Source organism: Sylvia atricapilla, chromosome Z, assembly GCF_009819655.1.
Source record: "Sylvia atricapilla isolate bSylAtr1 chromosome Z, bSylAtr1.pri, whole genome shotgun sequence".
NCBI classification, from domain to species: Eukaryota; Metazoa; Chordata; class Aves; order Passeriformes; family Sylviidae; genus Sylvia; species Sylvia atricapilla.
In genome coordinates this window covers 24,788,414-24,815,316 of record NC_089174.1, presented here as the reverse complement: position 1 = coordinate 24,815,316, position 26,903 = coordinate 24,788,414, and the positions used below count along the sequence as shown (strand labels likewise).

The window sequence follows — 26,903 nt, the reverse complement described above, 5'->3', positions numbered from 1 at the left end:
TAATACTGAAAAACTGGAATCCAAGTCTTCCAGTATGTTGAGGTATGTTTCTCTGGAGTTCTCTTCCTGAAACCAGAGATGCAGCTTCAGGCAATGAGGCCAAACCTTTATACTTGTTCTGTGGTGATCAGGCCTCATTTGTAAAGATGCTTTTATTTTTTCAGATAGCTATGTGTTGTTTCTGCCTGAATTAAGGAACAGCTCTGATTGATAGATGGCAGTATTGAGCATGCAAATTGTATATAGATGCAGTATTTGTTTTTAATTGAATTTGGTATTGAACAATTGGTGAACTTGGCACTCTCTTTTTTGCACCCTGAAGAAGTCATAAATCAGGAATTTTTTCTCTTCCCTTTCTCCTGTCACCTCTGAAAACTAAAGATAAAAATATGAATTAAGACTGTAGTCTTCCTTTTCAGTATGAATTGTGATTCTATTTTTGTCTTGCTTTGGGTTAGAAGATTAGGTAGGCTAGAACTAGGAGATATGAAAATGTTTCTTTCTAAAGGATGCAAGCAGGTTAAGGAATGAGAAAAACGCATGCTCCCATCCAATGTAGAGATGAATGAGTGTATTTAGCTTAATTTTCTTTTTTCTCTTCCAGAAATATGTCTGTCAAAGATTTCTGTTGTGTGCTAGATTTGACTATGTCTATGTTCAGATAAATAGTTGTTGGTCATCCTACTGAAATTCCCATGGAAATTGCATGATGGGAATCTTGTGGAGTTGAGTGAAAATACGTATGAGAGGGCTTTTGCTTTTTGAAGTGGATATATGAAACGGAAACTCTTGAGAAGACAAGAGAGCTAAATGGCTTGTGTTCCTGTTCTAGTGTTAACTTAGTAAAATATCTTGTTATAGTGTCTCTTGTTTCAGAGCACAGGGAATTCTTCTGTTTTTTTTTTTTTCTATGGAACTTGATAGCAGTCTGGTTTTGATTAGACAGGGAATACAGACAGTTAATAATAGATGGTATTTAGAGCAGAGAATTTACATACTTGTTAATGACGTCTGCGGTGTCACAGTGATCTTGCTGATGTCCAAGTGGTAAGGCACTGTGAAACTTGATCTAGTTATTATGTGAAATGTCTATTCAGTTGAGGAGAAAACCTTGGCTTTTTCTGTCCTTAACAGTGTTGAAGGGGTTTCTGTTCAGTATTAACTCTAAAATTTAATTTGTGTTTTTGATAAAGACGTTGCAACTCAAATATATTGAACTGTTCACAGGTCAGTAATTGTATTCTAAGAGATAGATGTGGAATAGAGCATTTCTGTATTTAATTAACTTGATATATAAAATTAGTTTCAGATTTTGAGGAAGTCCTGAACAATTGGGTTTTTTCTCTTTTAGTGCCATCTGACATCAAGATTCCAGCTGTGCCTACAGATGTTTCATCCTAGAAATGCCTAGAAAAGCATGTGGTCTATGTGCAAGTTGCCCATCCATATGCATGTTTTACACAGTTAATGCGCAGCTGTGTAACTCTGCCCCCATTATGCTGTGTTTGATCTCATGAGAAGAGAATTACCCTGTTCCTTGAACAACCTGAGGAAGTTAAATCTCAGTCTAGTTCATACCTATTCATATTGACAAACTGACCTTCTCTGCCATGCAGGTTTTCACATCTCCGCACCATCACTGGTTCTTTCTGCTCTCTCTGTTTGGTAGAATATCTGCTGGCTGTAGATTCAGCATACGAAAGACATAAAAAATCCTGCACTTCAGTATCAGCTGCTTTATTTCCTTCAGATTTCAGCCTTAAGTACAAGCTGTGTACCAAGTGTATGGAAGTATACTAATACCAAATGGATACATTATGTCAATCTAACATCTATTATAGCAGTTGTTAAGCAGCTTTCTGCATCTTTGTGATAAAATAGCTGTAGCTCATTTTCTGTCTGTTCTGATAGTTTTGGAGTCTTAGTGATAGTGTTTGGCTGTCCATTTGCATGGAAAGAATGGTGTGTGGTCTTTGAAGTAGATGAAATCACAACATTATTTTGAGAATCCTTTTCTGAGAGATGTGTTATCTCACATAAACAATGCCAGGTGCCACGTAACACTAGAGCATGGCTGTATAGCTGCAGGAAGCATTTTGCCTTTGAGTGACCAGACTGTACAGATATTTTAATCCTCAATTTTAGCACTATTGCTGTTTTTTCCAGTATGAAGACCATTCTAATTTTCTATGAAGAAGACAGTAAGAGATTTTACAGGGGAAAGGTTTTTACAGGAAAGGTTCACACTCCAGGTGTGAAGTAATTGAACTGTGTATAGTATGAATGCAAGCTCATCAGATAAAGCACTCCAGAATCTGATTACACATGCAAAAAAGGTTTGTTCAGACTGGTGTGGCATAGAAAAAGTGTCTTGTAGAATGATGGGACGTGTCTTCTGAAAGAAAAGTTTAAGACTTTAGTCCTAGCGAAAGGTAGTTTGAGATGATTACTTCTATAGCATGAGATAGGTCAAAGAAAGTTAAGTGCTTAGGAGGAGACCTGTGACCTGCAGCATGCTGAGCAATATCCTTCCAAGCATCAGTACATTCCATCTTACCCTATTGTGGTCATCTCCACTTGAAACGTGTTGCTGGTATGTCTTTTGGATATTGCCTAAATAAATCTCTTTATCCTGTTCCATCCTCTCTATTTTTAAAAACCTGACGAAGTCTGTCATCTTTATTTGGGATCCTTAAATGTTTGGAGTCTCTCCCTTTGACTTTAAGTTTCTGTGAAAGTAATCCAGTCCTTTACCTGAACAGACTCATGTAAGGGAGTAAGAATTGTTAAATGACTCTATCTCTTAGCATTAGGACTGTTCACACTACTTTGGTTACTTTGTCAAATCCTGTTAGTTTGCCAACAGCTACCAAATAAATCCAACAGAACCAAAAGATACAGAATGACATTGTATTTGTGATGAATATTTTCTCATGGGTTGTACCAAGCAAGGTTATGGACATTGTGGGAGAAATTATTTCCCAGCTACTTTGGTTGATCCTTTGCAGTAATATAGCAGCCTAACTGCTATTGCACAATTAGTCCTTTTTTTATAACACGAGTGAAACTGGACCAACAGGGCTTCCAAGGTAACTTGGTGGTCTAATTTGTATGCTCCATCCAGAGAAGGAAAGTTGAACCAATGCTGAGTCACATTAAACCCTTGGGAAATATGCTTTGACTTCAGTTTTGCAAACAGTTGAAAATGTACCTAACATCTCTAATTATTCAACAGGTCCTTTTTCCTCCTACATAACTAATCTGCAGTTTGTGGACTGAGGGACTGGTTTGTCACAACTCATTGTGTCTTCTGAACTTCTAGAGCAGTTATCAGGCAGACCAAGTAGCATGGGTGTCCTGAGGAAGCTTTGTAGAAAGATTCGTGTGGTTGCAGGGAATTGAAGGCAGCAACCACCATATAGTTCTGAAATTTTGGTCTCTCTTGTATGCCTGAGATGTGTTTGTGTCTGATTCAGTAGCGGGGCTGTCAAATACAGCAGTTGTTCCTTGAGGTTTGCTTTCCAAACTGTGGCCTAGTAGCACTTCTCTTTTACATTGCTTTTGTTCAGTACTTCTTACTCAAACTGTATTTGAAGGGAACAGAGGAAAAGTTGCCATTTTAGATTAATGTATTTAACCTTTTTTCTCTTGAAAAATTCCCATTGATGTGGTGCACTATAACTTTCACAGGAAATCTGAATTTTTCAGATCCTGGTGAAGGTTAATGCCAAACAAGAAAGTTCAGAAAATTTTATGCAATACAAGGAACTTGACATACATCTGCAAAACAAAGTTTTGCTTTCCCAGAAACCATTCAGATCAGAAGAGGTGAAGTTCCTCCGACTTTTAAAATTTATTGATGAATAATGTGTTTCTGAACTACATTAGAATGGAACTTAGTTCACTGCTTTGGTTTATGTATTTCATAGCACTCTCCCTTGAACACAACTGATGTTTATTTTAACTAGCTTAGATGTAATGTGTGATCCACTGTAAGTGCAGAACTTGGCTTTGAAAATATTCCCTATGACAACTGTTCTTTATTTGGAAACTAGAGATGACTTCTTTTCATTTAGCTATTATTTTAGTAGGTTTGTTGGTAGTACCAATTTTATGAGATTTTTTTGGTTTTTGTTTCAATGATCCCAATGTTGCAAAGTTCTTTCACTTTGCCCCTGACATTTGCAAAGTTCTTTAATGTGCATCTACTCCCAACAGTTATAGTGGAAATCACTTGTTCTTTAAGTGCTCTTCATCTAGTTTTTTTTGTTGTTGTTCCTGACTTTTATGCTCTTTTAACAAAGCATTTGTGACTACTGACCCACTCGTGAGAATGTGAGGAGTGCTTTAATTTACCTGTAATTTGATGAAGGGAAGGAAAAGTAAGATTCTTCTGATACTTCAAAAGCGCCTACTAGTAACTTAGTTGCTGTGTGGAGCTATAATTATCAGAAATATTAAGACAAATCCATCTGTAGTTTTTCATTAAGTGAAGGAGGTATAAGGACATAGGGTGAAGGATAGACATAGTGAAACTATATCAGCTAGTAGGAATACACCCTATTGCTACTGTCAGAGTCGTGTGTTACATGGGTGAGCTGTTCTCAGCTGCAGAAGGCATCCTGGGGAGGTGAGCAGGCTGGCACAAGTTAGCTCAGTGTTCCCACACACAGCTGTCAGCAGGATTAGCATACTGGGATGCATGAGCTCTCTGCCATCTGAAAGCAGCTAGATGGAATGGGTTCAGACACTGCAGATTCAAGAGTAGTAGAAGTTAGTAGGGAAGACAGAAAGAATGGATGAAAGAAAGGGAGTATGAATTTTAAGTAAAAAAAGCTGCAAAGCATCTAACCATGCTGATAGGTGTGAGCAGTAGAACCTGTGTTACAGGTTTTTTAAAAAGATATTTGTACTATTGAGGCATGAGGCAGGCGTCCTTGATCAGTTGGTAGTATTGCCATGTGAGAATAGCAGGCTGACCAAGGCAGTGATGGACACCAGTTAGGCTTCAGGCTCAAGCAACTAATCCCAAAAACAATGCTGTGTTATGTAATCCCGTTCACTTGGGAGTTTCCATGCTAAGCTGCTTTTTGTGAACGTGTCAGTTTTGACTCACCCTGTTCCTCATCCCACTCGTTTCTGCTATTCTCTGGCTACTCTTGGAGCCCAGGGATTTGGGCAATAGAAATATAGTAAGACTCTGAATAAGGCATTTTCGGGATTTGCAGACTTTTGGAATACAAACTCCCCTGTGTTTGCAGGGAGCACCTTGAGTTGGTGGTCTGTTTGTCTGCTTAAAATCTCAAACAGCATAAAGCTGCTTATTCGGGTTTTCAATCAGATTGGCTTCCACTTGAATCTCATGAATTGCCTATTTAGTTGTCATTTATGTCAAGTGAAAACAAAAGCTGATGATGCGTGGTCAAGGCAGAGCTCGATCCAAGAGTGAAGTTATGGGGAAATAGCAGTGGGGTTTTTTTCCCCTTATTGGCTTTGTGTATAATTGAAAGGATTACAGCTCTAATAAAGTGTGTCTTACAGAGTAGAGTTCAGTGCCCCTCTGATGGGGAGTGCTAAGGGTGCTGAGGAAGGCTTAGACATGGAAATAGCTGCTCTATGTAAGTACAAGATGCCTTGAGAATCCTGGCATTTGTCCTGTGACATAAGCTCTAGTTTAGCTATGAGGTAGGATAACACCTCATTAGACCTCAGTTAAGGTGTTGTGAGGCATATCTTCTGATCTTACTTATCAGAGTGTAATAAAAGCGAAAGATCTTTTTGTGCCCTTCCTAAAAAGATTAAATTAGAGAACACCTGTTAGCAAAAGTTTTGTCTTAGTAAGAAAAAAACCTGTTGATAGTAAAGACAGTGTCACATGATGGCTGTGGTATTGCTGTAAAATTGCAGAAATTAAACATTATGATGGAAAGCTTCTGTAAACGGAGTCATTTAAGCAAGACATAAAATTAGTGGGCAAAAGGGTTTGGCTTTCCCTTTTAATCCTAAGAGCATCCTATAATTTTTCTGAGGCTTCAGATTCATGCAGGCATGAACCTGAAGCCTGCGTGTATGTATTTGTCATGACATTTTAAAGTAACACTATTCTTCACATCTTATTATTAATAACAGTTCTTTTTCTCTAAATTTTCTGAGTTGTCATTTTGCTGGAAAATTATGGAAAGGGAAGCCAAGGTGAGGCTCTTATGGCACATTGCTTAGCCTTCAGAGTCTGGGTCCTTAACACACATTTCTGAAGCAGTGGCATGTGCTGTGGAAAGACAGTGCACTGTGGTAGCAGTGCTACAAGCGTAAAATAAAATAAAAATGCTTTTTATACTTGGAGAGAAACCTTTATTGTGAAAATTCTGCATGTGGACTCTCACAGAAGAGGGAAGTGAGAGGCAAAATAGAACCCATCTTCCTCTTGCAATATTGAGCCACAAATAATCTGCTAAGCATCTAGTGCTGTCATGCAAGATGTTTTTCTCTGGCTTGCCAATCAAATTAATTTCCATTAGTCATCTGAGTCTGCGTACTGAACATGCAAAGCAGTTTTTCCTAGACTAGACATTCTCTTCAGAACAGAAACTAGAGCTACAAATTTTATGAGCGCTGAAAAATCCATGACAGTATTTCAATTTTTCTTTCTTCATTGCTGGAATTCCAGTACTGGAGCTCAGATGTATAGTACTGTCAAGTCAGCAGACAAAGACTTTTTCAGGATCTCAACAAAAATATATGTTACAATTTTTTTCTTTAATATATGCTGTGTTGTCAACATACTACAGTGGCATTCATCATTATAGTGAATGCTGTAATACACACTTCTATTTCTATTTGTTTAATTATTTATTTTTATCCCTGCAGTTCAGATGGAGAAAATGGAACTGATGAGAAAAGAAAGGCTGGAAAATCACCCACTGTGTCACTGCAGACCCCTACCAGTGAAATGGAGTATTTTGATGACCGGAAGAAAGTTGATGTTGCTAGGTAATATCAGAAACACTGTCAGTTTTCTTCTAGTAAGATGATTAGAATGACTGCAACCCACTTCCAGAGCTACCCTGAGTAGCAATATTTATCAGATATCCTAGTGGATGATACAAGCTTGCACACTATGCAAGTGAATTGGAATCCAGGAATCTTCCTTGCTTGCTCTGTTAACCACTGCAAGTAGTCACAATAGAATTTAGACTCTGAGTTGGCTTAGTTCCCCTGTTCTAGGAAGTAATATGTTGCGCTGTTTGATGCCACTGCTAGTCACATTCCTTTCATAAGCAAATTGACAGGCAGTCAAACTGAGCTGCAGTTTTAGTCCTGGCTTGTTTCCAGAACACTTTCATTCTGGAATATTGATTGTCCATGGTAAAACTATGACATAAGTTTTGATTTTGGACTCTGGGCCATATATTGCATCAGATTTTTGTAATGTCCCCACGAAGACACTAATTCATCTTTTGCTGGAGAACTGGAATGTGTTTTAAGTGCTTCTAAAAGAAACTAAAATCTCACGCAGGTGGCTTTAACCTTTGCATCCCTTTCACTTTGTCAACTCAAACGTCAGTGCAAAAGTCAGTGGTCAGCCTGACACTTGTGTTGGTCACAAGGCAAATATTTAAAAAAAAATCAATTTCATGGAGCACCTTTGAGGTTAAAGGTATATGAAGGAATATGTTATCATTTCTTTTTTCCCAAACATTGCAGTCTTACCTCTCATATGCTGTAATTGACTGCTTTTGGTGAAGGCTAAACATAAGATTTTTGTCAGGCTTACTGTTTGTTTCAGATTGGCATGTACTTTACATAAACACACAAATACACGTACACACATATTTGAGAGTTTTTTTATATGGGAGACCTCCTGAGATATGCAGCCAGTTTCTCTGCTGTCTAAGTCAGATTGCTATACAATCTCTTTTGTATGGAGCTGTGCCTCCATAACACTCAGGGTTTCTCTTCCTCTCACTCACACCCTGCAGTAATGGAAACTTCTGTAGCACCTTTATTTGCCTACTGTATCTGTAGCACAACATATTTTTCAGGTCATTCAGTATGACTCCTGTGATATATTTTTTTCTGCTGCTGTTCAATCTGCATCTGAGGGCCTCTGAAAAAAAAGGTACCTGGTTTTTATAGTATCCTAATATGCATTTATTCTGTGCCGCATAGCTCTCAGAGCGTGTTCTCTTCATTCTGGTTTATTAAACAGAAACAGTTATCCGACTTCTGTTTGTTTTTCTGAACAATCCATGCCATTCATTCCTCTTGTATAAAACAGGCAAAACTGATTTTCCCAGCCATCCACAGAGAATTTGATCTGTGCTTGGTTTTTTTTAGAGTTTGAGATTTTGTTTGGCTTTCTAGTATAAATGGTGAGAGCTGTACAAGTACAGCTACCTATTCAACTGACACTCAGAATTCCATTTCATTTCCTGTAGGGTTGCTGGTTGTCTTAATGATTTCATTACACTACACTACACAGTTCATAGCCATCCTCTGGCTTGTGCACCTATTCTTTGTTGCACTTTTCAAATGAGCTTGCAGCTTGTGTTACAAGTTTGTAGGTTTCTGTACACTGCCTTCTACCTCAGCTACTAAGTTTTATATCATTTTATGTTGCATTAGTAAGGAATGTGCTTGCTTAGTATTAGTATTTCACATACTGCCCAGAATCAAAGGTGAAGCTAAGCAATGTGATAATTCATTAAGCAGTAAAAATGTTTTGAACTTCTTCTATTTCCTTACCAACTAGTCTGTTATTTAGAATATCCCTTCTAAATTAAAAGGAGATCTTCATCAGACTGTCAGTCAGCAGACTGACACAGTTTAAGTAAAGATACACTCCCCTTTATCTGTGCATAATTCTTGATAAGTTAGATAAGTTATCTAAGGGATTAGTATGTTCCATGGGAAAGCACCTCCTGTTGGTAACTTAAATAGGATCAATGACCTGATGCCAAGCTTTAAATCGAATCAAATTAAATCAAATGCTTTAAATCTTCAGGACCAAGAGCAGCATGGATAGTCCAGTCCTGACAATCAAGAGTGACTCCAAGATTGAAAGGAAAAAACGAGCCTCAAATCAGGTAAGGCAGGGATTGTACTTGCTTGCTTACGTAGACTCAAAGTAAACACATAACTACCATGACAGGGCTTTCATTTAGCAACACCATAGTTCATGGTTGTATAAGGACACAGGTTCCTTTTTCATCAGTGTGTTAGAGTCTGGGTAAAGCACAATATAGAGTTAATAGCCACATGGAAAGAAAAGAGGATTTCTTGTGAAACAAGTGGGCAGAATGGGAAGGTGTGTGGAGGACAGGGAGTGGCGCAGGTCACTTGGTTGTCAGACTGTCTGATAGAATGTTTGTGTTTTTGTTGTGGGGCTTTTTGTTTTTCAGCTGAAGGCAAATGCACACTTTCATAAGCTGTTTCTAGATGTTCCCATTGATGAGCCACTGAAACAAAGTAAGTATTAATTCCTGGGTTGTTGTTGGCTATGGATCCTAGATAATGTTGTTATCCCACAAATGTGATGATGTACAAGAGGAACTATCTAAATTTTAAAAACTTTTAACTCCAGTTGCTTGGAGTTACAAGGCCTTGATCCATGAGCATTGTATTGTAATATTGGAGAAGTTAAATCTCTGCATGTTTGGTATATTTGGAAATTGTAGAGCACTTTGCCATTCCAGGAGAGTAGCCTAATGCAATCTTTTTGTACTGAATCTTCCATAATAAGGTCAGAACTGAGACAGCATTGGTCAAGTGATTAGCTTGAGTTTTTGCTGTTGATGATGTTTTAACATTTAAAAACACTAGTAAGAAAAGCAATGTGTAAGTGTTTAAATATTTTACTCTTATCTATAGCACTTATAAGAAGGGAATTCTATACAGAAATGTATAGCAAATGTTTCTTGAAAGGAATGCAGGGAAAGTGGTTCATGACTGAGAAATGGTTTGCTCAATATCTGTGAAGTAAAAAGCAATATTACTTTACATATGTTGTATCTTTGTTGGACATCTAGTTTAGATAACAGCCATAGAGCTGGAAGTTTAAAGATAAAACCTTTCATTAAACTCTTCACATTTAAGTAATACCATTACCTAGAAGTTAGTAAAAAGTTCACAGAAAGCTAGATCCTATTCTCTCAGAAAAGATTTTTGACCTTTGGAGGCTAGTTGCATGTTACTATTCATTTTATTCATTTCAGTTATTGTCCTTCAAATACTTTGTGTCTAAACTTAGGCCTGTGGCATCTTCTGAGCCTGTATTAGTTAACAGCAGTATTAGTTAAACTTACTGAAAATGCTGAGGTTTGACAACATTAATCCAAAGGTGTAAACCTAAACATATCATAGCTTTGTAAAAAGAACAAAACAGAAGTCAAACTGGTTTGGCTTTGGTTGTGTTTATGTTCAAGATTATAGAATATCTATTTGTTTCAGGCTTTACCTGTGCTCTGCAGAAAGAAATTCTGTACCAAGGAAAGTTATTCCTTTCTGAAAACTGGATTTGCTTCCATTCCAAGGTTTTTGGTAAAGACACTAAGGTTAGTAAAATGATTATGTATAGACAGTAATGCTATTCTTAACAATTTGTTCATTACCAGAAGTTCAAATTATTGTGCAATGCTAGAATAGTAATACTTCCAAATTTTATTGGAAACAATCACTATAAGTGATGTTTGAAAATCAGTCTAGAACTGAGCACTGTTATTATTAGAGATTTACTTTCTTGTTTAAGGACTTCATGTCTGAAAGAAACAGATGAAAGGAAAGGATCTGACAAGCAGCAGTGAGGACATTGTCAAACCCATGTAAAACAAATGGCAAAAGTGTTTCTCTTGGGATAAGTACTTCAAAGAGGAGGAGGAGCAAGAGGAATGTAGGCTGAAAGATATTAAGGGCTCCAAGATAATAGTTGGGGCTCTGGAGAGAAGGATCAAGCATATTTAAGGCAGTTAAAGAGGAAGAACTAAAACTGGCTTCTGACTTGAGTAGCAAAGCTCTCTGAAGGATTCTTCTAGCAGTCCCACTTTGCATAAACAGACACCAGCATAAGAAAAACAAGTTGGTAAGGTTTTTACTTGTGAGCTCAGTATGCAGATCAGAAATGAGATGTGAACTATTGGGAAGATCATAAATTAGTCTTTCTTGGTGATCCACATAAAGTTTAGTACCCCTGTGGTGAATGATATGCATACAGAAAAAACAAAGACTTGGATCTGTTGATTTGGGGTTTTTGGAGTGTGCTTTGTTTACACAAACTGCTTTGATTTTGACCTCTTCTGGGGAAACACATTAATTTGCTTCAAGGATTTCTTTAACTTCTCCCTTTTCATGTGCATCCTTGAACAAAGCTCCTGGTTAGATCCAGTGAATTGAATGTTGAAATCAGTTTAGGGGTTTAGATTATCTCATTTCTCTGCAGTCAACTATTTTGATGGAATATGATAAAGAGCTTTTTTATATAGGTTTAAAGAATGCTTGAAATTATTGACAGCACATTGTCCATAGTGATCTCATGGGTTATTGTGTCTCACCACTTGGCCCAGGATGACTGTTGATTTCTAGTAACTGGATTCTACTAGTCATAGACAGTACATTAATGCGGATAGTGTATGTGTTGGCGAAAGCTGTCTGACACAAAGGAAAAAACAACTGGTTGAATACTGTCATTCAATATTAGTAGCAGCTATCTTGGCAAATTATCAATTTATATTTTTAAGCTGCTGTACTAGCAATCTTCTGATCACCATGAACAAATACTTCAAACTGTGGAACAACTTTCTAATGTCTACTAAACTAAATGTATACAAGAATATGGTAGAACTTTACTGAGTAGAAAAACCTGGAAAAAAAAGATGTAGAATGATGATGATGTAGTACTAGGAAATAATCTTTGTCAACAGGGTTTTAAATTCAGGAATATATACATCCCTATGTATATGCTGAAAAGTGAAAATGTTTTACAAGATAGGGTAGACTAAACACTGTAAATGTATTTATAGCAATATTGCAAATTACTCAGTTCTGGGTCTTATGTTCAGAAAACATTAAACATGTTTCTCATAGAAAATGTGGGGAAAATTAAGAGTGAAGAAAAGTAGTTCTTGTCATTTATTTACAGCTTTTAGGAATTTTTTTCAGCTTTTAGGAACGCTATCAAGAAAAAAGCTGGAAAGTCTGGGATACAGTGAAAAATTATGTCATAGGAGGGGAAGGAGGAAATCAAACCAGACAGGAAGAGGAACATACTTAGCAGTCAGACACACTGACAAAGTTTCCAGGACACAGAGCTTCTGTTGCTTAGATTGTAAACAATTATTGCTTAAGATTGTAAAACAATTTAAGCTTAGGGATAAACTGTTTTATTGTGAGAAACAGCAGATCTACATATTCCAGTTAATTTTTGACAAGAATTCTACCTGCAGATTGCTTTTTTTTACTGAAAGCTTTCATGCAAGGATCAGCTATGCAATTCAGGAGTCTTGAGTATGCAGTACAGACATTGTGCATATTCAAAAGTAAAAGATTGCTTCTGCAGGATTGAGTAGGCATTGAAAGGCATTTTCAGGTAGCTCTAATTTGGCTATATATGTTGGCCTTGAGTCTTCCTTGGATTTAGACATTGTTTTACCCTCCTTAATTATTTTTTATGTTGTCTGCAGGTAAAGCTTTTATTCTGAAATAATTGTTGTTCAAGGTAAAAGTAGTTGTGATCAGACAGTGATTCCACCCATTCAATCTAATGCTGTGGGAACAGTGCAATAATCGAGTGCTAATGGACATGTTAGTTTTGATTACAGTAATGTTATCCATCAAAACTATACACAGCAGAATGCTGTTAACATCTCTGATTTAAAGTTCTCTAAGGTGAATTGTGAACTGAACCTGTTAGAAAAATTGTAAGGTTCTTTCTTGTAGCTTGTAGCAGGATTTCTGTTTAAACTGTATTTGGCAGTCTTGCAACCTAACTGTTACACACAAAGATTTTTTTTTACCTGGTAGAATTTTTCAGTTCATGATTTCATGTTACTGTTCTGAACAAAGTTTAACAAGAGACTGCACAGAGTAACTTTATCCTCCTCCAATGACATGTTTTAATTCAGTGCTGTGATTGCTAACTGAACAATTTATGGATGATTTTAACCTTCCTTTCAAATTTCTCAGGTAGTTCTGAGAGCATGTGCCAAAAGTATTTTTAGCAGGATCTATTTCTTAATCATGGATGTTACTATCCATGATTATTGTATTATACAATATACATATCCAGGATTATTATATTTGCCTAACTCAATAAACCTCTAGGCTTTTCAATACACTGTCTCCAATCAGGCTTTTTTTTTACCTTTGTAAACTGAGATTTACAGGAAGAGCCAGTGAAGAGTATCTGAAGTGACATACTCTGAAACTTAGCAGACGTTAAGCTAATGATGTTGGATGTAAACACAAAGCAGGAAAAAAACTGAGAACTTTTCAGTGTAAATGTAGACTTGTGTGTCTCCTTAGCACATAGGAATCAGTTGAAGTCAGCAGGTGTGTCAGTATTGGGTCTTCCAACCTGGCTGAAGGACGAGCTGTTTACTCCCCTGCTTGTTGCAGATCTGTAAGTGCTGAGAAGACTTTCATGTTCATTATTCAACAAGCTTGTCTTGTCTGATATGTTCTGAAATATTTTTTTTCTAGACAAAGAAGCATAGCTTTAAGATTGGTTTGTTTTGCTGATCTGCAGTGCACTAAGCCTGTAGTCTTGGGAGAGCCAGAAGGGATCAGGAGAGGAAGACACAAGCAAAAGCCTAGATTAGCATTTTGTAAAAGCAGGAGTAAAAGTAGTTAGGTTTGGTTTCAGCTTATTACTATTTCTTATTTTATATGAAATAATAGTAATCAAAAATGCAGAGGAGACATCTTTAAGTGGTGAGTGTTGAAGGTCTGGCTTATCCCAGGTAGCTGGGCTGGCCCCTCGGGAGAGAGCGTGGTGCAGATTTGCATGCAAGTATTGGGATTCAATGTTACATTGATCTTTTTTCAGATTAGTATACCTGTGCTGTCTGTGACACTTCTGAAGAAAACCAAAACTGCTCTTCTTGTGCCAAATGCTCTGGTCATAGCAACAGTGACAGATAGGGTAAGTACTGGTAGAGTAATGGTATTTCAGTGAGAAAATAAAAAACAGAAGCTGTTTGCCACTGCTCTCTGTGGGAATCTTTCATTCCCTGTGTTCCAAGAATTCATAGCACCAGAAGAGCTGAAAAAGCTGAGTCAGGAAGAGCATGCACAGAGGGTTACCTGCTTTGTTAGCAGCACTGTCAGTGTTCTTCCATTTACTTGTATCTCTTACATAACCAGTCATATCTTAGACTCACAAAAAACTGTTGCTTACAGTGATATTCAGGAATTGTGATTGCATCAGTCAGTAGGAAATGTGGTTATCCTATGAGCAGCTTCAGAAACAATGCACAAATATTTTGTGGGTGCAGGACACAGTACATAAAAACAAGTTTGAGGTTTTGTTTGTTTGGAGTTTTTTCAAGGGTTAGATAAAACAGCATGAAAAGTGTTTTTAAGAGAAAGAACAGATCTGGATTGTGCTCTTGTTCCTGCAGCAGAACATGGTTATTTTCATGTGTCTGTTCTGTGTTCATGTGATAAACCTCAAATCATAGGCTTAGAAGGACCACAGGTTTGTTTCCGCCATACTAAAGTTCTTGAAAATTGTTACTTGATCAGCAAAATCACCTGTCAAGTTTTATTTAGATTAAGGAAGTCTGTATGTGTTTTGCAAGCAGTCATGGAACTTCTGTTTTGCAGTACATGTTTGTCTCACTACTCTCCAGAGATACCACCTACAAGCTATTAAAATCTATCTGTAGACATCTTGACGTAAGTACTAGTGGCAGTGAAGATGGTATGTAGCTTTGTGTTGATTATTACTGCTCTCCTGCTGTGAAATATGAGGTACTTTCTGCCTGTATTCCTTGTTAACAGTGCTGCTTTTTTTCAGGATACAAGCATGGGCAACAGTCCAAATCCTTCTTCTGCAGAAAACAGCTTCAGGGCTGATCGCCCTAGAACTCTGCCCCTGGTAAATGGCTCAGAAATTTGTTCTTTTGTGCATGGCATCTTTCATTGCAAGTACTGTTTATAATGCCTGAAGAAAGAAAACTGAAGAAAATCATGACATCTGTTTCTAAATTTTCTATGACTCTTTAATGCTAGAAAACAGTTGGAATAATTAGCATGATTATCTGGTGACGTGCGATTTATACAGATGCGTACGCCTTGGATTTATTCAAGGTCTGTACATTCTTCATATCTCTGTTTAGCAGTTAGATTTCACTGTGCTGACGTAAAGTCTGCCATGAACAGTTTTTGGAGTATTTCTAGTGGCAAACCTTCCTCTTTGAAACAGTTCACTCATCTGATAGAGCTGCGAAGTTACATGTGATGACCACAGTCTAAGTCTATTAGTGCTTGTCCTAGACTTCACAATTTGTCTAACTTAACAGTCTTTCTTATAGGCAAGGCAAGAGATGAAGCTTGAATTCTGGTCATATTATAGAGCTTATTTTTTAATCTCAGCGTCTTGATATCAGAGATTGTTCCTGGTTAAACAATTCTAAAGCTTTGATCTTTGGTTCAGATTCTAGAGGAAATTAGATTGTTTAGATTTAGAACAGAGCTGAGCCTTTTTGTGATTCGTTCTCCCCATCAGGATTTCAATGAAGATTATTCTGATCTGGATGGAATAGTGCAGCAGCGAAGACAAGAGATGGAAGAGTCCAGCAGCACAGGTTCACAGACACCAGAGCTGGAATGCTTCCAAGGTGAGTGGGATCATGGAGCCCAAAGAGAAGGAGAATGGACTTGCTTTCAGTGTTGCTTCTGTACCCCCTTCTGATGTGGAATCTAGATTCTCCACGGTCTTGGAGAATTATGTGGATTTTGAGGTCTTCTTCAAGCCCCCAGTACCTACATTTCTTACTATAGCCCTCCTCAATCCAGATTCAGGCAATGACTTGGTCATCAGCAGATCTAAATTGTTGCCACTGGTTCCAGTTGCTTAGCCATGCAAGCAGAGATAGAATGTAGGAGCTGTTCATGCTTTAAAACACAAAAGAAAAAAGAATCAAAACCCATTCTGAAGTAGTTCAAGTCACAGTGTAACTAACTTCTGATCTATACAAGTAACAGTTTGCATCTTGGTGTCGTTTGGTCATCAAGGTGATTTCTGATGTGTTTTTGTGGGATTTTTTAAACACCCATTTTATTATTTGCTGCTCTTAAGATACTTGGAGATACTGCCCAAAGTTGTTCTTTCTTTACCACATTCTTGGAAGTCTCTTGTCTCAAGTTCTTCACCGAACTAGCAGCCATTCTGATTAAAACTCACTTCATAACTCATACTTCATAACCTCATGAGTACAGCAATACTTATTTTGTATAGCTCATGCTGAATGTTTTTATGAAAACCCAGAGTATTCTCTTGTACAATTAATATACATTAAGGTATTAATGTGTTGTTATGCTGTTAGTTCTTCGGGTTCCATTTTGACTATTATTTGTATAAGAAACTGTTGAAAGATACAGTCATTTTTTATAGCAGTTTTCTGGCATGTTATTTCTTGTTAACTCTCTTCTTTGCTCTGCATCTTTTGCTCAGCAGGATGATTTGGAGTTATTTGCTTTCATTGGTATTTGATATTTACTGTGCATCTGTCTTTAATTGTGTGGTGCTGTTTATTAAATCATGGTGTCACACATGCCACAGAAGTGCTTCTGAATAATGTTTTAACTTGCTGATGGCTATTAACTACTTCAGACCATTCCATTTTCTTTTTCCACAAATGAAAAGACAATATCAGGCAAAGAACCGTCTTAAGAAAAGGAATTGAAAGCAGGGGTAAAAGGTAGCGCATCTGTCACTCATAGTTGTTTCTTGTGCATCATTAGAGCAAGTCCAGGGTGAGCAAGTACAGCATAAACCTGTGTGAGTAGATTTTTCTGTCCCATTTCTTTCAAGATAGCATTGGCATTTTTAAAGACAGTCAGAAAAGGGAGTTGTGATGTCCTTTTTAAAGTAACAATGCACTATTCCCATTTGATGTTGCTATTAAAATAATTTGAAATTATTACTCTAGCAAACTCAGGCCTTTTGAAAGATTATGTTTGTGACTGTAATCTTCTGCCTGGAAATTCAGTAGTAGCTTTCAACATTTTCATGGGTTGCCATTTTTTAAAAATTCTGGAATATAAATCCAACATACATAATCTTCTTTCAATCCAGGTGCTGCTTTTTTTTTTTTTGTTTTGTTTTGTTTTGTTTTGTTTTGTTTTGTTTTTTTTTTTTGTTTATGTGGAATTAATATGTAAGCAGTTTCAAGGGTACTAAACCAACTGCTGCTTTTTACCCAAAAGTACAGAAATGCAGCTTTTAAAATTCTCCTCTTCCTCTATTTCTTGACCAACATAAGCGATCAACAATTTTCTTTGACTTCATGTTTCACTCTATTAAAAATCCTTCTTTTGACAGATTATCATGTTGTTGAAACAGAGACGCACTTGAAAGTTTCCAAGCCTGACGCAAAGTCTGTTCGTTCAGATGCACATAGTAAACGTGGGCCTGATGGAAAAGCCCGCAACAGTCCTCGAAATGGTAAGCAATCAAGCACACAACTTCAGATGGAATAACTTGGGGTACACTTGCATAATTGTATCAGTTCACATAATACAGAAGGTTTCTTTCTTTTTTCTCCCTGTTTGCATTATCTATTGCATTCTTCAAAACACTGTTTATATTTTGCTCTGCTTGAGGTCAGTCTTGGTTCTTTCCCTTGCAGACCATTCTGAAGCCTTCAGATTCCTCCACAAAGTGAAGTCCCAGAAGCTCTTATCTCTGAACCATGTACTTGTATTATATGCAATTCTGTAAGTTAGCAATAACAAGATTGTCAAAAACTAGGGTTTTCTTATGTTTATAGGATCGATACAACATAAGCATGATTGATAAAATATAAGCTTTCCTTGAAAAAAGGGAATTATTGGGAATTGTGGCCTTTACACTTTCCAGAGATGTGTATATACAGGCATACATACATATGTATATACATATATGTGTGTATATGTGTATATATATATATATGCCATATATATATATGCCTGCTGGGAGAGGTTTATACTTAACTGGCCATTTACTTTTAAAAGCAAAGGGTCTTTTGATTCAGAAAATGCTAGAAGTGTTGAAGTACTTGCAGAGATTCCTTTTGCATGTTACTCAGCAAAGACTTACTCAGGTCTGAGATTTTAATAACTGTCTGAATGCCATTGATGGTATTTCTGAAATGTTTCTGAGAACAATACGTTTATTACTGAACATGTACAAGTAACAATTTAAATGGCTTTTAACAGTAAATTTATCAGGTACTGCTAAACTTCCCTTAACTGATATACTTTATTTTTCTCTCTTACAGTGTTTGTGTTTTAATACTTTCCACCTTCTACATGAGATATAAAATTAGTGTCCTGGAGGAACGCCTTATGTCTATGACAGCCTTTGATTCACATATTAAGGAGTAAGATAAACTCTAGAAAAATATTTGGGATATAAAATCTTTTTCCAGAGCAATGATTCCATGAAAAAGGTGTAACTTCTGTCTTCTGTCTTAGTGTAATTTGATTAATATATTAGAAACATACTTCATACTCTTTGAGCTAATACATCTGTCTTGCTTGCATAAAGCTTTGTGTTGTCTATATACCATTTAGAAACTGATAACCTGTCTTTCTGAAATAAGAAACCCCACATGACAGAACCAAACAAAAACAAAATCCAAACACACCAAGGGACAGGTGTCTGTGTGTTTGAAGAGGAAATAGGGAAAGGGACCATAATTATGTTAATAATTCCTTCCTGTAGCTATTGTGATGGCTGCCATCTGCCTCTCCAGTTAGTTTTTTTCTTTCTTTGGATCTTTTCCGTCTTTCTGTTGCATAGATAGAAAATATGCAAACATATGCAAAATGGAGAGGCAGTGCAGAGGTATGTGTATTTTTCACAGTAGTTTACCTCTGTAAGTAGTATTGGCTCACTACTCTTGCCTTAGGACAGAAGGAAATTAAACTGAATACTGCTGAGAATACTAATCAGTTTATTGAGCATTCAGTTCTGCATTAACTCTTCTCCCTTTCTTATAACAGATTTTTCACTCAGCTGCTCTGAAAAATATGGCTTCAAAAGTCATTTGTAAACTCAGTGCAAAACCTGCAGCCACATGCAACATGAGTGGAAATGCTGACAGCTGGAGAAGCACCACATGAAAAATAGAGGGGGGAAAAATAAAATTCAGGACAGAGCTGACTCAGGCATGGTGGAACTGTTTGCAAAGGGATTCAAATTTAGCAAGCACTTAAATAAGGGTGCTTTTAAATTCAGCTTTCTTTGATTACCCATCCATGACAAAACAGGTCACTCTGACATTGCACTTGCAGTTATATCAAATGACGACTACACTGTTTATGATCCAACTGGTCTCAGCTGTCATTTGTAGAAAGCAGTAGGACTTGTATGCGTGTGTCAGAAGACAGAGTCAGGTTCTTCATAAAAAAAGGGATAGGAAGGAAATGGTGTTCTATCTATGCAGCCTTGCATTTATATTTTACCATTTTAAAATGCAGGCAGTGGGGTAAACCTGCCTCACATAGTAGGCAATGTCAAAAGCCTTTTTCTCACTTCTGGCATAGATCTATTAGCAGGATACTGTGTCCCTCTTCAGAAACACTAACACAAGAAAATCCTGTTTCTGTTGCTCTGATCTCAAATAGTACAACGTGCAGGAAGGAAGATCTAACGTGCACTTCGGCAGTGTCAGGGATTCGGGATTTCTGATTTCCTCCAAGTCACAGGATGTGGAACTTACAGAACTCTTTGGGGGAAATAGCTATAAAGTGTTCCATCCAAACTTCTGGAGAATGAGACCATGTGAAAAAATGTTGTCAAGAAGTGACTTAACACTTCTTTTCTTGTAAACAAGTACAGTTTACAATTTTACCATTCTGTTGCCATCTACTTGTGTATCCAGTACTGTGTTCCTCTCTTTTTTTGAGTCTGTCACACTTACTTTTTCATTCTGTTTGACAGACATCAAGTGCACCAAGATGTGGGATCTCACCTGCAAATTAATGCTGATGTCCTTTGTGATGAGTTAACTGCTAATCTTAGAAAATTGGAAAAGGTAACATCATATGATATAATGCAAATGCTGATAGACCAGTCAAGTTCTTGCTGTGTTTCTATCATCTTTTATCTTGGGAAGTGTTAAGTTACCCCCAGATTTATTACCAAAAAGTAGCATGTTTTGCTAGATAAAGGACTAGTTTTTGGACTGTAAATTAACCCTAGTAGAAACATTGGTATGTGTAAAAGCTTTGCCTTGAGCTGATGCTTATAACCTAGAAAAATGTCCCTGAGACAGACATTTCAGGGGTGATTATGCATTGTGTAGTGATTTCAACTTTTTTTTTCTTTTTTTTATTCCATTAGGACTAAGGATTTTGAACTAAACCTTTGTTTGTATTTGATTTTTTTCTGTTTTGGGCTTTTGTTGGAGTTTTTGATTAAAAAAATGGTGCTGGCTTACATATGTAGTCAGCTTCTTCACACGAAGTTACTGGAATCTGCTTGCTTTATTTCAGTAACACAAATGCTGCTGAACCAGTTGTGCAATCCCCTATACCTCACCCTTGCTTTTTACCATTCTCTAACTGGAAAGCTAAATGCATTTTGTGACTTAAATTGGAAACCTGTGTGAAACGAGTGGATGTGCAGACTTTATTCCCTTATTTGGTATTTTTCTCCATTCCAAAACTTCAGAGGCTTCACCACTCTCATGGCTGGGGGTCAGCTGTGCCCTGTGTGGGTCCACTGGATACTGCTGGCATGGCTATGTCCAGCACAAGGCAGCCCCTGATCCTGGTACACAGCTGCTGCCCCTGCAGACTTTGCCCCAGCTGCCCCCAAACCTTGACAAATGCACCCACAAATATAGACGGGTGAAATGCTGTGTGTTCAGTACACATACACAGGCCGAGCCTGTGGAAAGCACCAGTGGAACAAAACCGAAAGTTACTTGAATTCCTATGTGCTTAAGTCACATGGGATATTTTTGCCTCTGTTTCTAAAACTGAGTCTGTGCCGAGATCTTTCTTTTTCCCCCCAAGCATGAAGCTAAGACAGCATAATATCACTGTTTATATGTGTGGCATAGGTTTTAGAAATACTGCGAAAAAGGGGTTTCTTCCCCCACATCTTCACCCTCTTGGCAATGGCAATCTAGAGTGATGCTGGCTTAACCCCAGCCATATATTTCTGGATAATAACTGTGAATAGAAGGGACAAATGCTTACCAGATGGTTACCAGATGCAATCTTCAGCCAGATTAGGTAATTTAAGAGGTTACTGCTTTTGGCTGTCTGGGACAGGCTGGCAAGATTGTTCGTAGGAAACCTCATTTCTGTGGGAAGCCAGCAAGCCCTTTGCAGCAAGGCCAGGCACTGTCCCACTCCCTTATACAGTCTCTGCTTGGAGACAGTAATAGACAGCTGGATAGTTAGAGCATTCAGCTGTTCCCAGAGAAGTGACCTTCTGTCCTGAATTAGAGTCTTAAGTGGTCTGCTTTTTTTTTTTTTTTTTTTTTTTTTTTTTTTTTTTTTTTTTTTCTTAGTGTCTTGCTTTCTTTGTTTAGTGTCTACAGGACTGGAGCCTTACAGACCTACCTTTATCTGCCAATTATTCAAGGCAGTGAAGTGCTCTGCATACAAGCTAAATCTGAATAGTGTGTAGCTGCATATTGCCACATCCTGTTCTAATCTAGATGAGCAGTGGTTAGAAATCTAATAGCTTTTTGTTCTCTGAGTGAAGTTACTGCAGTTGCTTAACAATTTCATATACCTTAGTGAAAAGTGCTGGTAACTGGCTGCAGCAGCAAAGGTACATGTTCTAGTCATGCATGTTCTAGTATAACTTGTCATACCTCCCCTTACTTTCCCTGTGACCACAGCACTGTGAATTGGAGCACTGAGATTATCTAGATTAAAGACTAAAAATTACTCTGCAGTTAAAAAATGGTTAGTGCACAAATATGTTGCAATAACTTTTTTAGTATAACCTTGTGATTTTTGCAAGTTCTCCTTCATACTTGGAGCCAAGGAACCACCACTGTTTAGCAAAATTCTGCTAATTTGGCTTTAATTGTATTTAGCAGCTTGTTAAAATGCACTGTGTCTATCAAAGGATAAAGCATTAACTTGTGGGAGGGGAAAATATGGCCTAATATTACTCGTTCCCTTACACTAACTTAGGCAAGCTAAAAGGAAATTCTTGTTTACATGTTAAGCAACTCTCAAAAAATTAGATGCTTTTTACTGTCTTCCTTTCCTCAAAATGTCCTTCTTGAGAAAGGTTTGCATCTGGGACAGAAATCATGAGGTAGGACTAAAAAGTGGTATCCTTGAACAGGAAGTACAATGGCTCCTCAAACTGCAGCGTGAAAGTGTCTGTGACTAAATCTATAACTAGTGCCGGCAAGTTACTAAGATGCTGATATATTGAGAACATATGTGTCTGGGGATGTGACCCACTCTATTCCCTCCTCTCTGCTTTTAAGGACAAGGAGCTGAAAGGTGGATAAATAGGCTGACTAAAAATAGGTCTCTTCAAATTATTCTCAAGGGTGCAACTGGCTGACATTACTTTCATTGCAACTAAAGGAAGATAACACAGAATCAATTCACTAAATCTGCTAACTGGGACATGTCTGCTAATGATTAGAAGACTGTATTTTGCTGTGCGTACATCTTGGCTGAAACTCTTACAAACTTATTTGAATTAATCCATTTAGCCATAGAGCTGTGACTTGGAAGTTTGAGGCTTTTACTGGATTTTGATCAAGGTGAAAATAATTCAGCTTCTTGCTTTTAGCTCTGCTTTTTATTTTTGTCTTACTTTCTTATGACTAATGGAGGAGACGATCTGTAGGAGAAAATTTCAGGGGATATCCATCATATGAAACTTAGATGCCCTGCTAGTTTATTGTCTAGGTATTCCATATGATGCACTTATATTGCACTCATTATAAAGAAAGCATTTAACAGGAATACCATTAGTATGAAAAGATGTGACAGAATTAACATGCACAGAGTATATTGAAGAGTATGTTTTGATTTTGGTTTGTATTTAAAATGCAGCGTAATGCTTCTTGCCTCCCAACTCTTTGCCTCTCTTTTTCTAAGATACAGAACAACTTGCAGAAACTACTTGAAGATGGTGAATGAAACATCAATGTTCTTGGACTGCTTCAGACCTCATTCTTCTGTCTTGACAAACCGTTCCAAAGGAGCTCTGCTGGTCAGAGTTCAAGCTTCTTTATTTTCAGTCCAAGCCAAGCTTAAACTACTGTAAAGCTCATGTCATCATGCAGAAAAGTCAGTTGATGCTTCAGAATGTGTCTATGTATTTTGAAAACATATGGTTTGATCTATACATATCTTTTTTAAAAATGTGGGGATTTTTCTTTCTCTATTGTGCGTGAATTAATGTATTTTATAGCTTGCTTGTTTTTAGAATTGCTTACACCAGTGCAACCTGGTGCATATCCTTTTACCTCAACATTTACTTTATGCCTATTGTCATACAAATAAAAATGTGAAGAATGTCAGTCATGATTCATGTACTGAAGTGTTGTGTGAATGAGCAGGTATCTGTTTTAGCTATGATTATGGATTGGTGCTGTGCTCTTCATTTTTATTTCCTTCTCTGCACCCTGACATCCAGAAACTGTTCAGAAAACAGACACCTTGGTGTTTGGGTATGCAAAGTCGTGAATGTTTGAACTCTGCTCAGTTCTCCAGTGCTGTAAAAAGGTTCAATTCCACTTTCTGTGATACTGTACCACCACTGAGGGTAAGATCTGTTTCTGCTGGGCATTCAGGTTCCATTGAAATCAAGCCTGAAATCTGTATGGACTTGCCAATTTATAATCAAGTTGCTTATGGATAGCAATATGGGTGTGACACACCTGCACAACTTAGAAAAACTGCTCATTTTCTGTCCACTCATATGGTCTCTGTCCTTAAAGTTAATCAGTGTGAGATCCTCAGTCAGCTTTACTTGGAGTTGCTTGCAGTTTTGGTTGGCTGAGCAAGTGCAACTTGTAAGTCCAGTAAATGGAAATCTAGTCTTGGTATGTGACTCCAGGGAGTTAACTGTAATTAATTGTACAGCAGTACAATCAATCAGTAAAGTGAATGAAAAAGTGGAAACCGGCTTTATGTCACATACTGTTTTTTTTCCCAGAGTGCCTAAGATGGGGATTTTTAGCTTTCTGATTCACCAAGCAGGCTAATTAGTTTTTAAAAAGCAATATTTAGGATAATAACTACTATCTGTGAAGTAATAGTATTGTTTATAATATGCTATGCATTTTATAACCATTTCTGTGAAATGTACCTACTTTGTTTAAATAAACTTTTTTGAAACAAGTGCCTCAGTACTCAGTACTATGATTTGAATGAACCTAAGTCCGTCCACCAGTTTTGGTTAAATGTGATACTCATGAGGCTTTATACCTCACAGTACAAAGTTTGTGCAAAACCCAGCACCCCAACACAAGGGGTGAGGAACTGCATGCTGCTGCAGTTCTTCCCCTGACTCCCTTGTATGTGACTTCTTTCTGGATCTCCATGACAACAGTAAGAGCAAATTTGGCCCCCAGAGTTGTGATGGCATGTTAGTGGTTTTCTCAAGTTCTCTCCTCAGAGGATGTTGGATGAGTATCAGAATGCTGAGGCAGCTTAAGAGGGCCCTGTGGGCTCTAACATGCCTGCCTGGCTCAAGATTCCACCCAAGCACAGTATGTAAGAAATTTGTGAGATTTGACTGTTCTACTTATTGAAGTCTCTTTCTTTGTTTCCTCAACTATTGTAACTTTATTGGAAAACTCAACTTCACTAGAAAACTGTTGAAATAAGTTTTGGTTGGGTTTTTTTTCCTCCATTCTTTTCCCTGCTCTTCTCTGCAGTTGCACAGCTCATGTAGCGTTTTGGAACTCTCACCTCATCCTCTACCTTCTCTTTTTCCCTCCCTTTAATTCTGTATCAGAAGTCTCTAGCTCTGTGGTTGATAAAAGTGACTCATGGTATCAATTTTTCAAAGAAACTACAAAAAAATCTTGGTTATAGCCAGCAGCTGAACTGTTAAATGTAAGCCTTTTATTTACCTTACATTGTCAAGTGTCTGTTTTTCTAGAGGAAAAGAGGGAAAGAGATCGTATTTTATATGTGCCTTTAATAAATCAGGCAGGCTAAGCCCTTATCATTAGCCATACAGAACAAAATAATTACTGGAGGGAATGAGCAATCAGAGGTGTATGTGTGCCCTTTAGCCTGCTGCAGCAGCATGCCAGGAGAGGCGAGCCTGGACAAAGGTATAACAGTTCCTTCAGCACAGGAAATTGCACTACACAAATCCAGGGAAAGGATTGGCTTGTGACACAGCGGCCATGTGAGCGCACCGGCAGAGGTCAGTGTGACTTCTTCCCTGTGCTTCCCTTCCCTCAGTCTCCCTTTTCCTAGAGGGAGGAGGAGGATGCCTCAAGGATGTCTCACACTCTTTAGATATCAGGGGACAGGTGGCCAGTGTGCAGTACTGAGGTACTTCAGGCAGCGCTGCAAGGCCCCACGTGGAGAAAGCTTAGGAGTGAGTGGAGGGATTTAAATCCTGTGACTCAAGCTTGCAGATGGGGAGGAGAGGGTTTTCCCCAGTCGTGTTTGGGAGGGAAATACTACCGGCAGGGATAAGCAAGGAAAAGATGCTTTCCCCCACGGCTGGGACCCTGTTAAGGAGCAGGAAGACTTCCAGTATATCTGGCGGGTAGTGCTTACAAAGGCTATGACAAGGGGTTTTGTCTTTTGGCAACACTCGAGTTTGCAGAAGTAGGTGGGAAAGATATGTGACGTTAGGAAAAGTCAGAAATCCACAGAAAATTCCTACACAACTCTTAGTAACAATCATTCATAATTTGCTGCATAGGCTGCATGGAAACCTGTTTTTAAAAACCAATTTTAAAATTTCTTGTGTGTTTATTTTTCTTTTTTAGTTTTTTTCTACCTGTTGTCCTTCACAGTATAGAAGTTAGAAAAACAGCTGACTACTACCAGCAATGCAGGACCTAGTAGTCAGTAGTGTCAGGTTCTGGGAAGACACTTTGAGTTTGCAGGTGGAAGGCAAGACGGGGTGCATGACTTGTGTTTTCTCTAGTTGTAGTTAGTGAAAAAACAATGAGAATTTGTGCTGGCTGTTTGGATTGAGGGGTTGTTGAATTAGTTCTGTGTCAAGATATCAAGTTTATGGTACTGTTAGTGTGAAGGATGCAGCTAGCACTCTAGGGAGGAAGTATCTGCTGAAAGCCTCTCAGCAGAACATCAAAGGTAGTAGCTCCCATTAGCATTTGCAGAGAAGACATGCAGTTTTGTATGCATTTTTGTCTGAATATATCTGAATTTAATAATATTAACTGCTTTCACATGAACCTTTATACAGGTTTATATGCTTCCTGCTTCCTGCTACACCTGCACTTTCATTTCCATGTTTCCACCTCATAGTCAGTTGACAAATGCTAAAGAAATCTCCAGGTTAGTGTTATCCAGGCCTTTGCAGGCTATTTCTCAGGTGGCTCAGCTGCAACTGTTAGTGAAGTATTATTGTCAAATATGTAGGAGACTACATTTACAGAGCAGGTGTGATGTGCAGTAATGATCAGAAACAGCTGGCTCTTTAGACAGATAATTAAGTAAACAGTTAAACTGAGCAAACAGTTCTTTTTTTGTTCAGTGCTTGTGTGTAT

The 26,903-nt window shown here is 37.8% G+C and overlaps 1 protein-coding gene across 2 annotated transcripts in view; it reads left to right on the top strand.

Annotated features, from left to right (window-relative positions):
• Positions 1–24,507, top strand: part of GRAMD2B (GRAM domain containing 2B) — a 30,964-nt gene extending 6,457 nt beyond the window's left edge. The window contains exons 2-14 of one of the 2 annotated variants that reach the window (XM_066340025.1): positions 6,868–6,990; positions 9,005–9,086; positions 9,402–9,468; positions 10,450–10,553; positions 14,039–14,134; positions 14,818–14,889; positions 15,011–15,091; positions 15,722–15,833; positions 17,540–17,662; positions 17,847–17,934; positions 18,477–18,578; positions 20,144–20,237; positions 23,299–24,507. In XM_066340025.1, coding sequence (XP_066196122.1) covers positions 6,868–6,990; positions 9,005–9,086; positions 9,402–9,468; positions 10,450–10,553; positions 14,039–14,134; positions 14,818–14,889; positions 15,011–15,091; positions 15,722–15,833; positions 17,540–17,662; positions 17,847–17,934; positions 18,477–18,578; positions 20,144–20,237; positions 23,299–23,334 — 1,180 coding nt within the window. In that variant the 3' untranslated portion in view covers positions 23,335–24,507. Of the gene's footprint in view, positions 1–6,867; positions 6,991–9,004; positions 9,087–9,401; positions 9,469–10,449; positions 10,554–14,038; positions 14,135–14,817; positions 14,890–15,010; positions 15,092–15,721; positions 15,834–17,539; positions 17,663–17,846; positions 17,935–18,476; positions 18,579–20,143; positions 20,238–23,292 lie in introns of both variants that reach the window. The other variant, XM_066340024.1, reaches the window with a different exon arrangement.
• Positions 24,508–26,903: the final 2,396 nt, after the last annotated feature.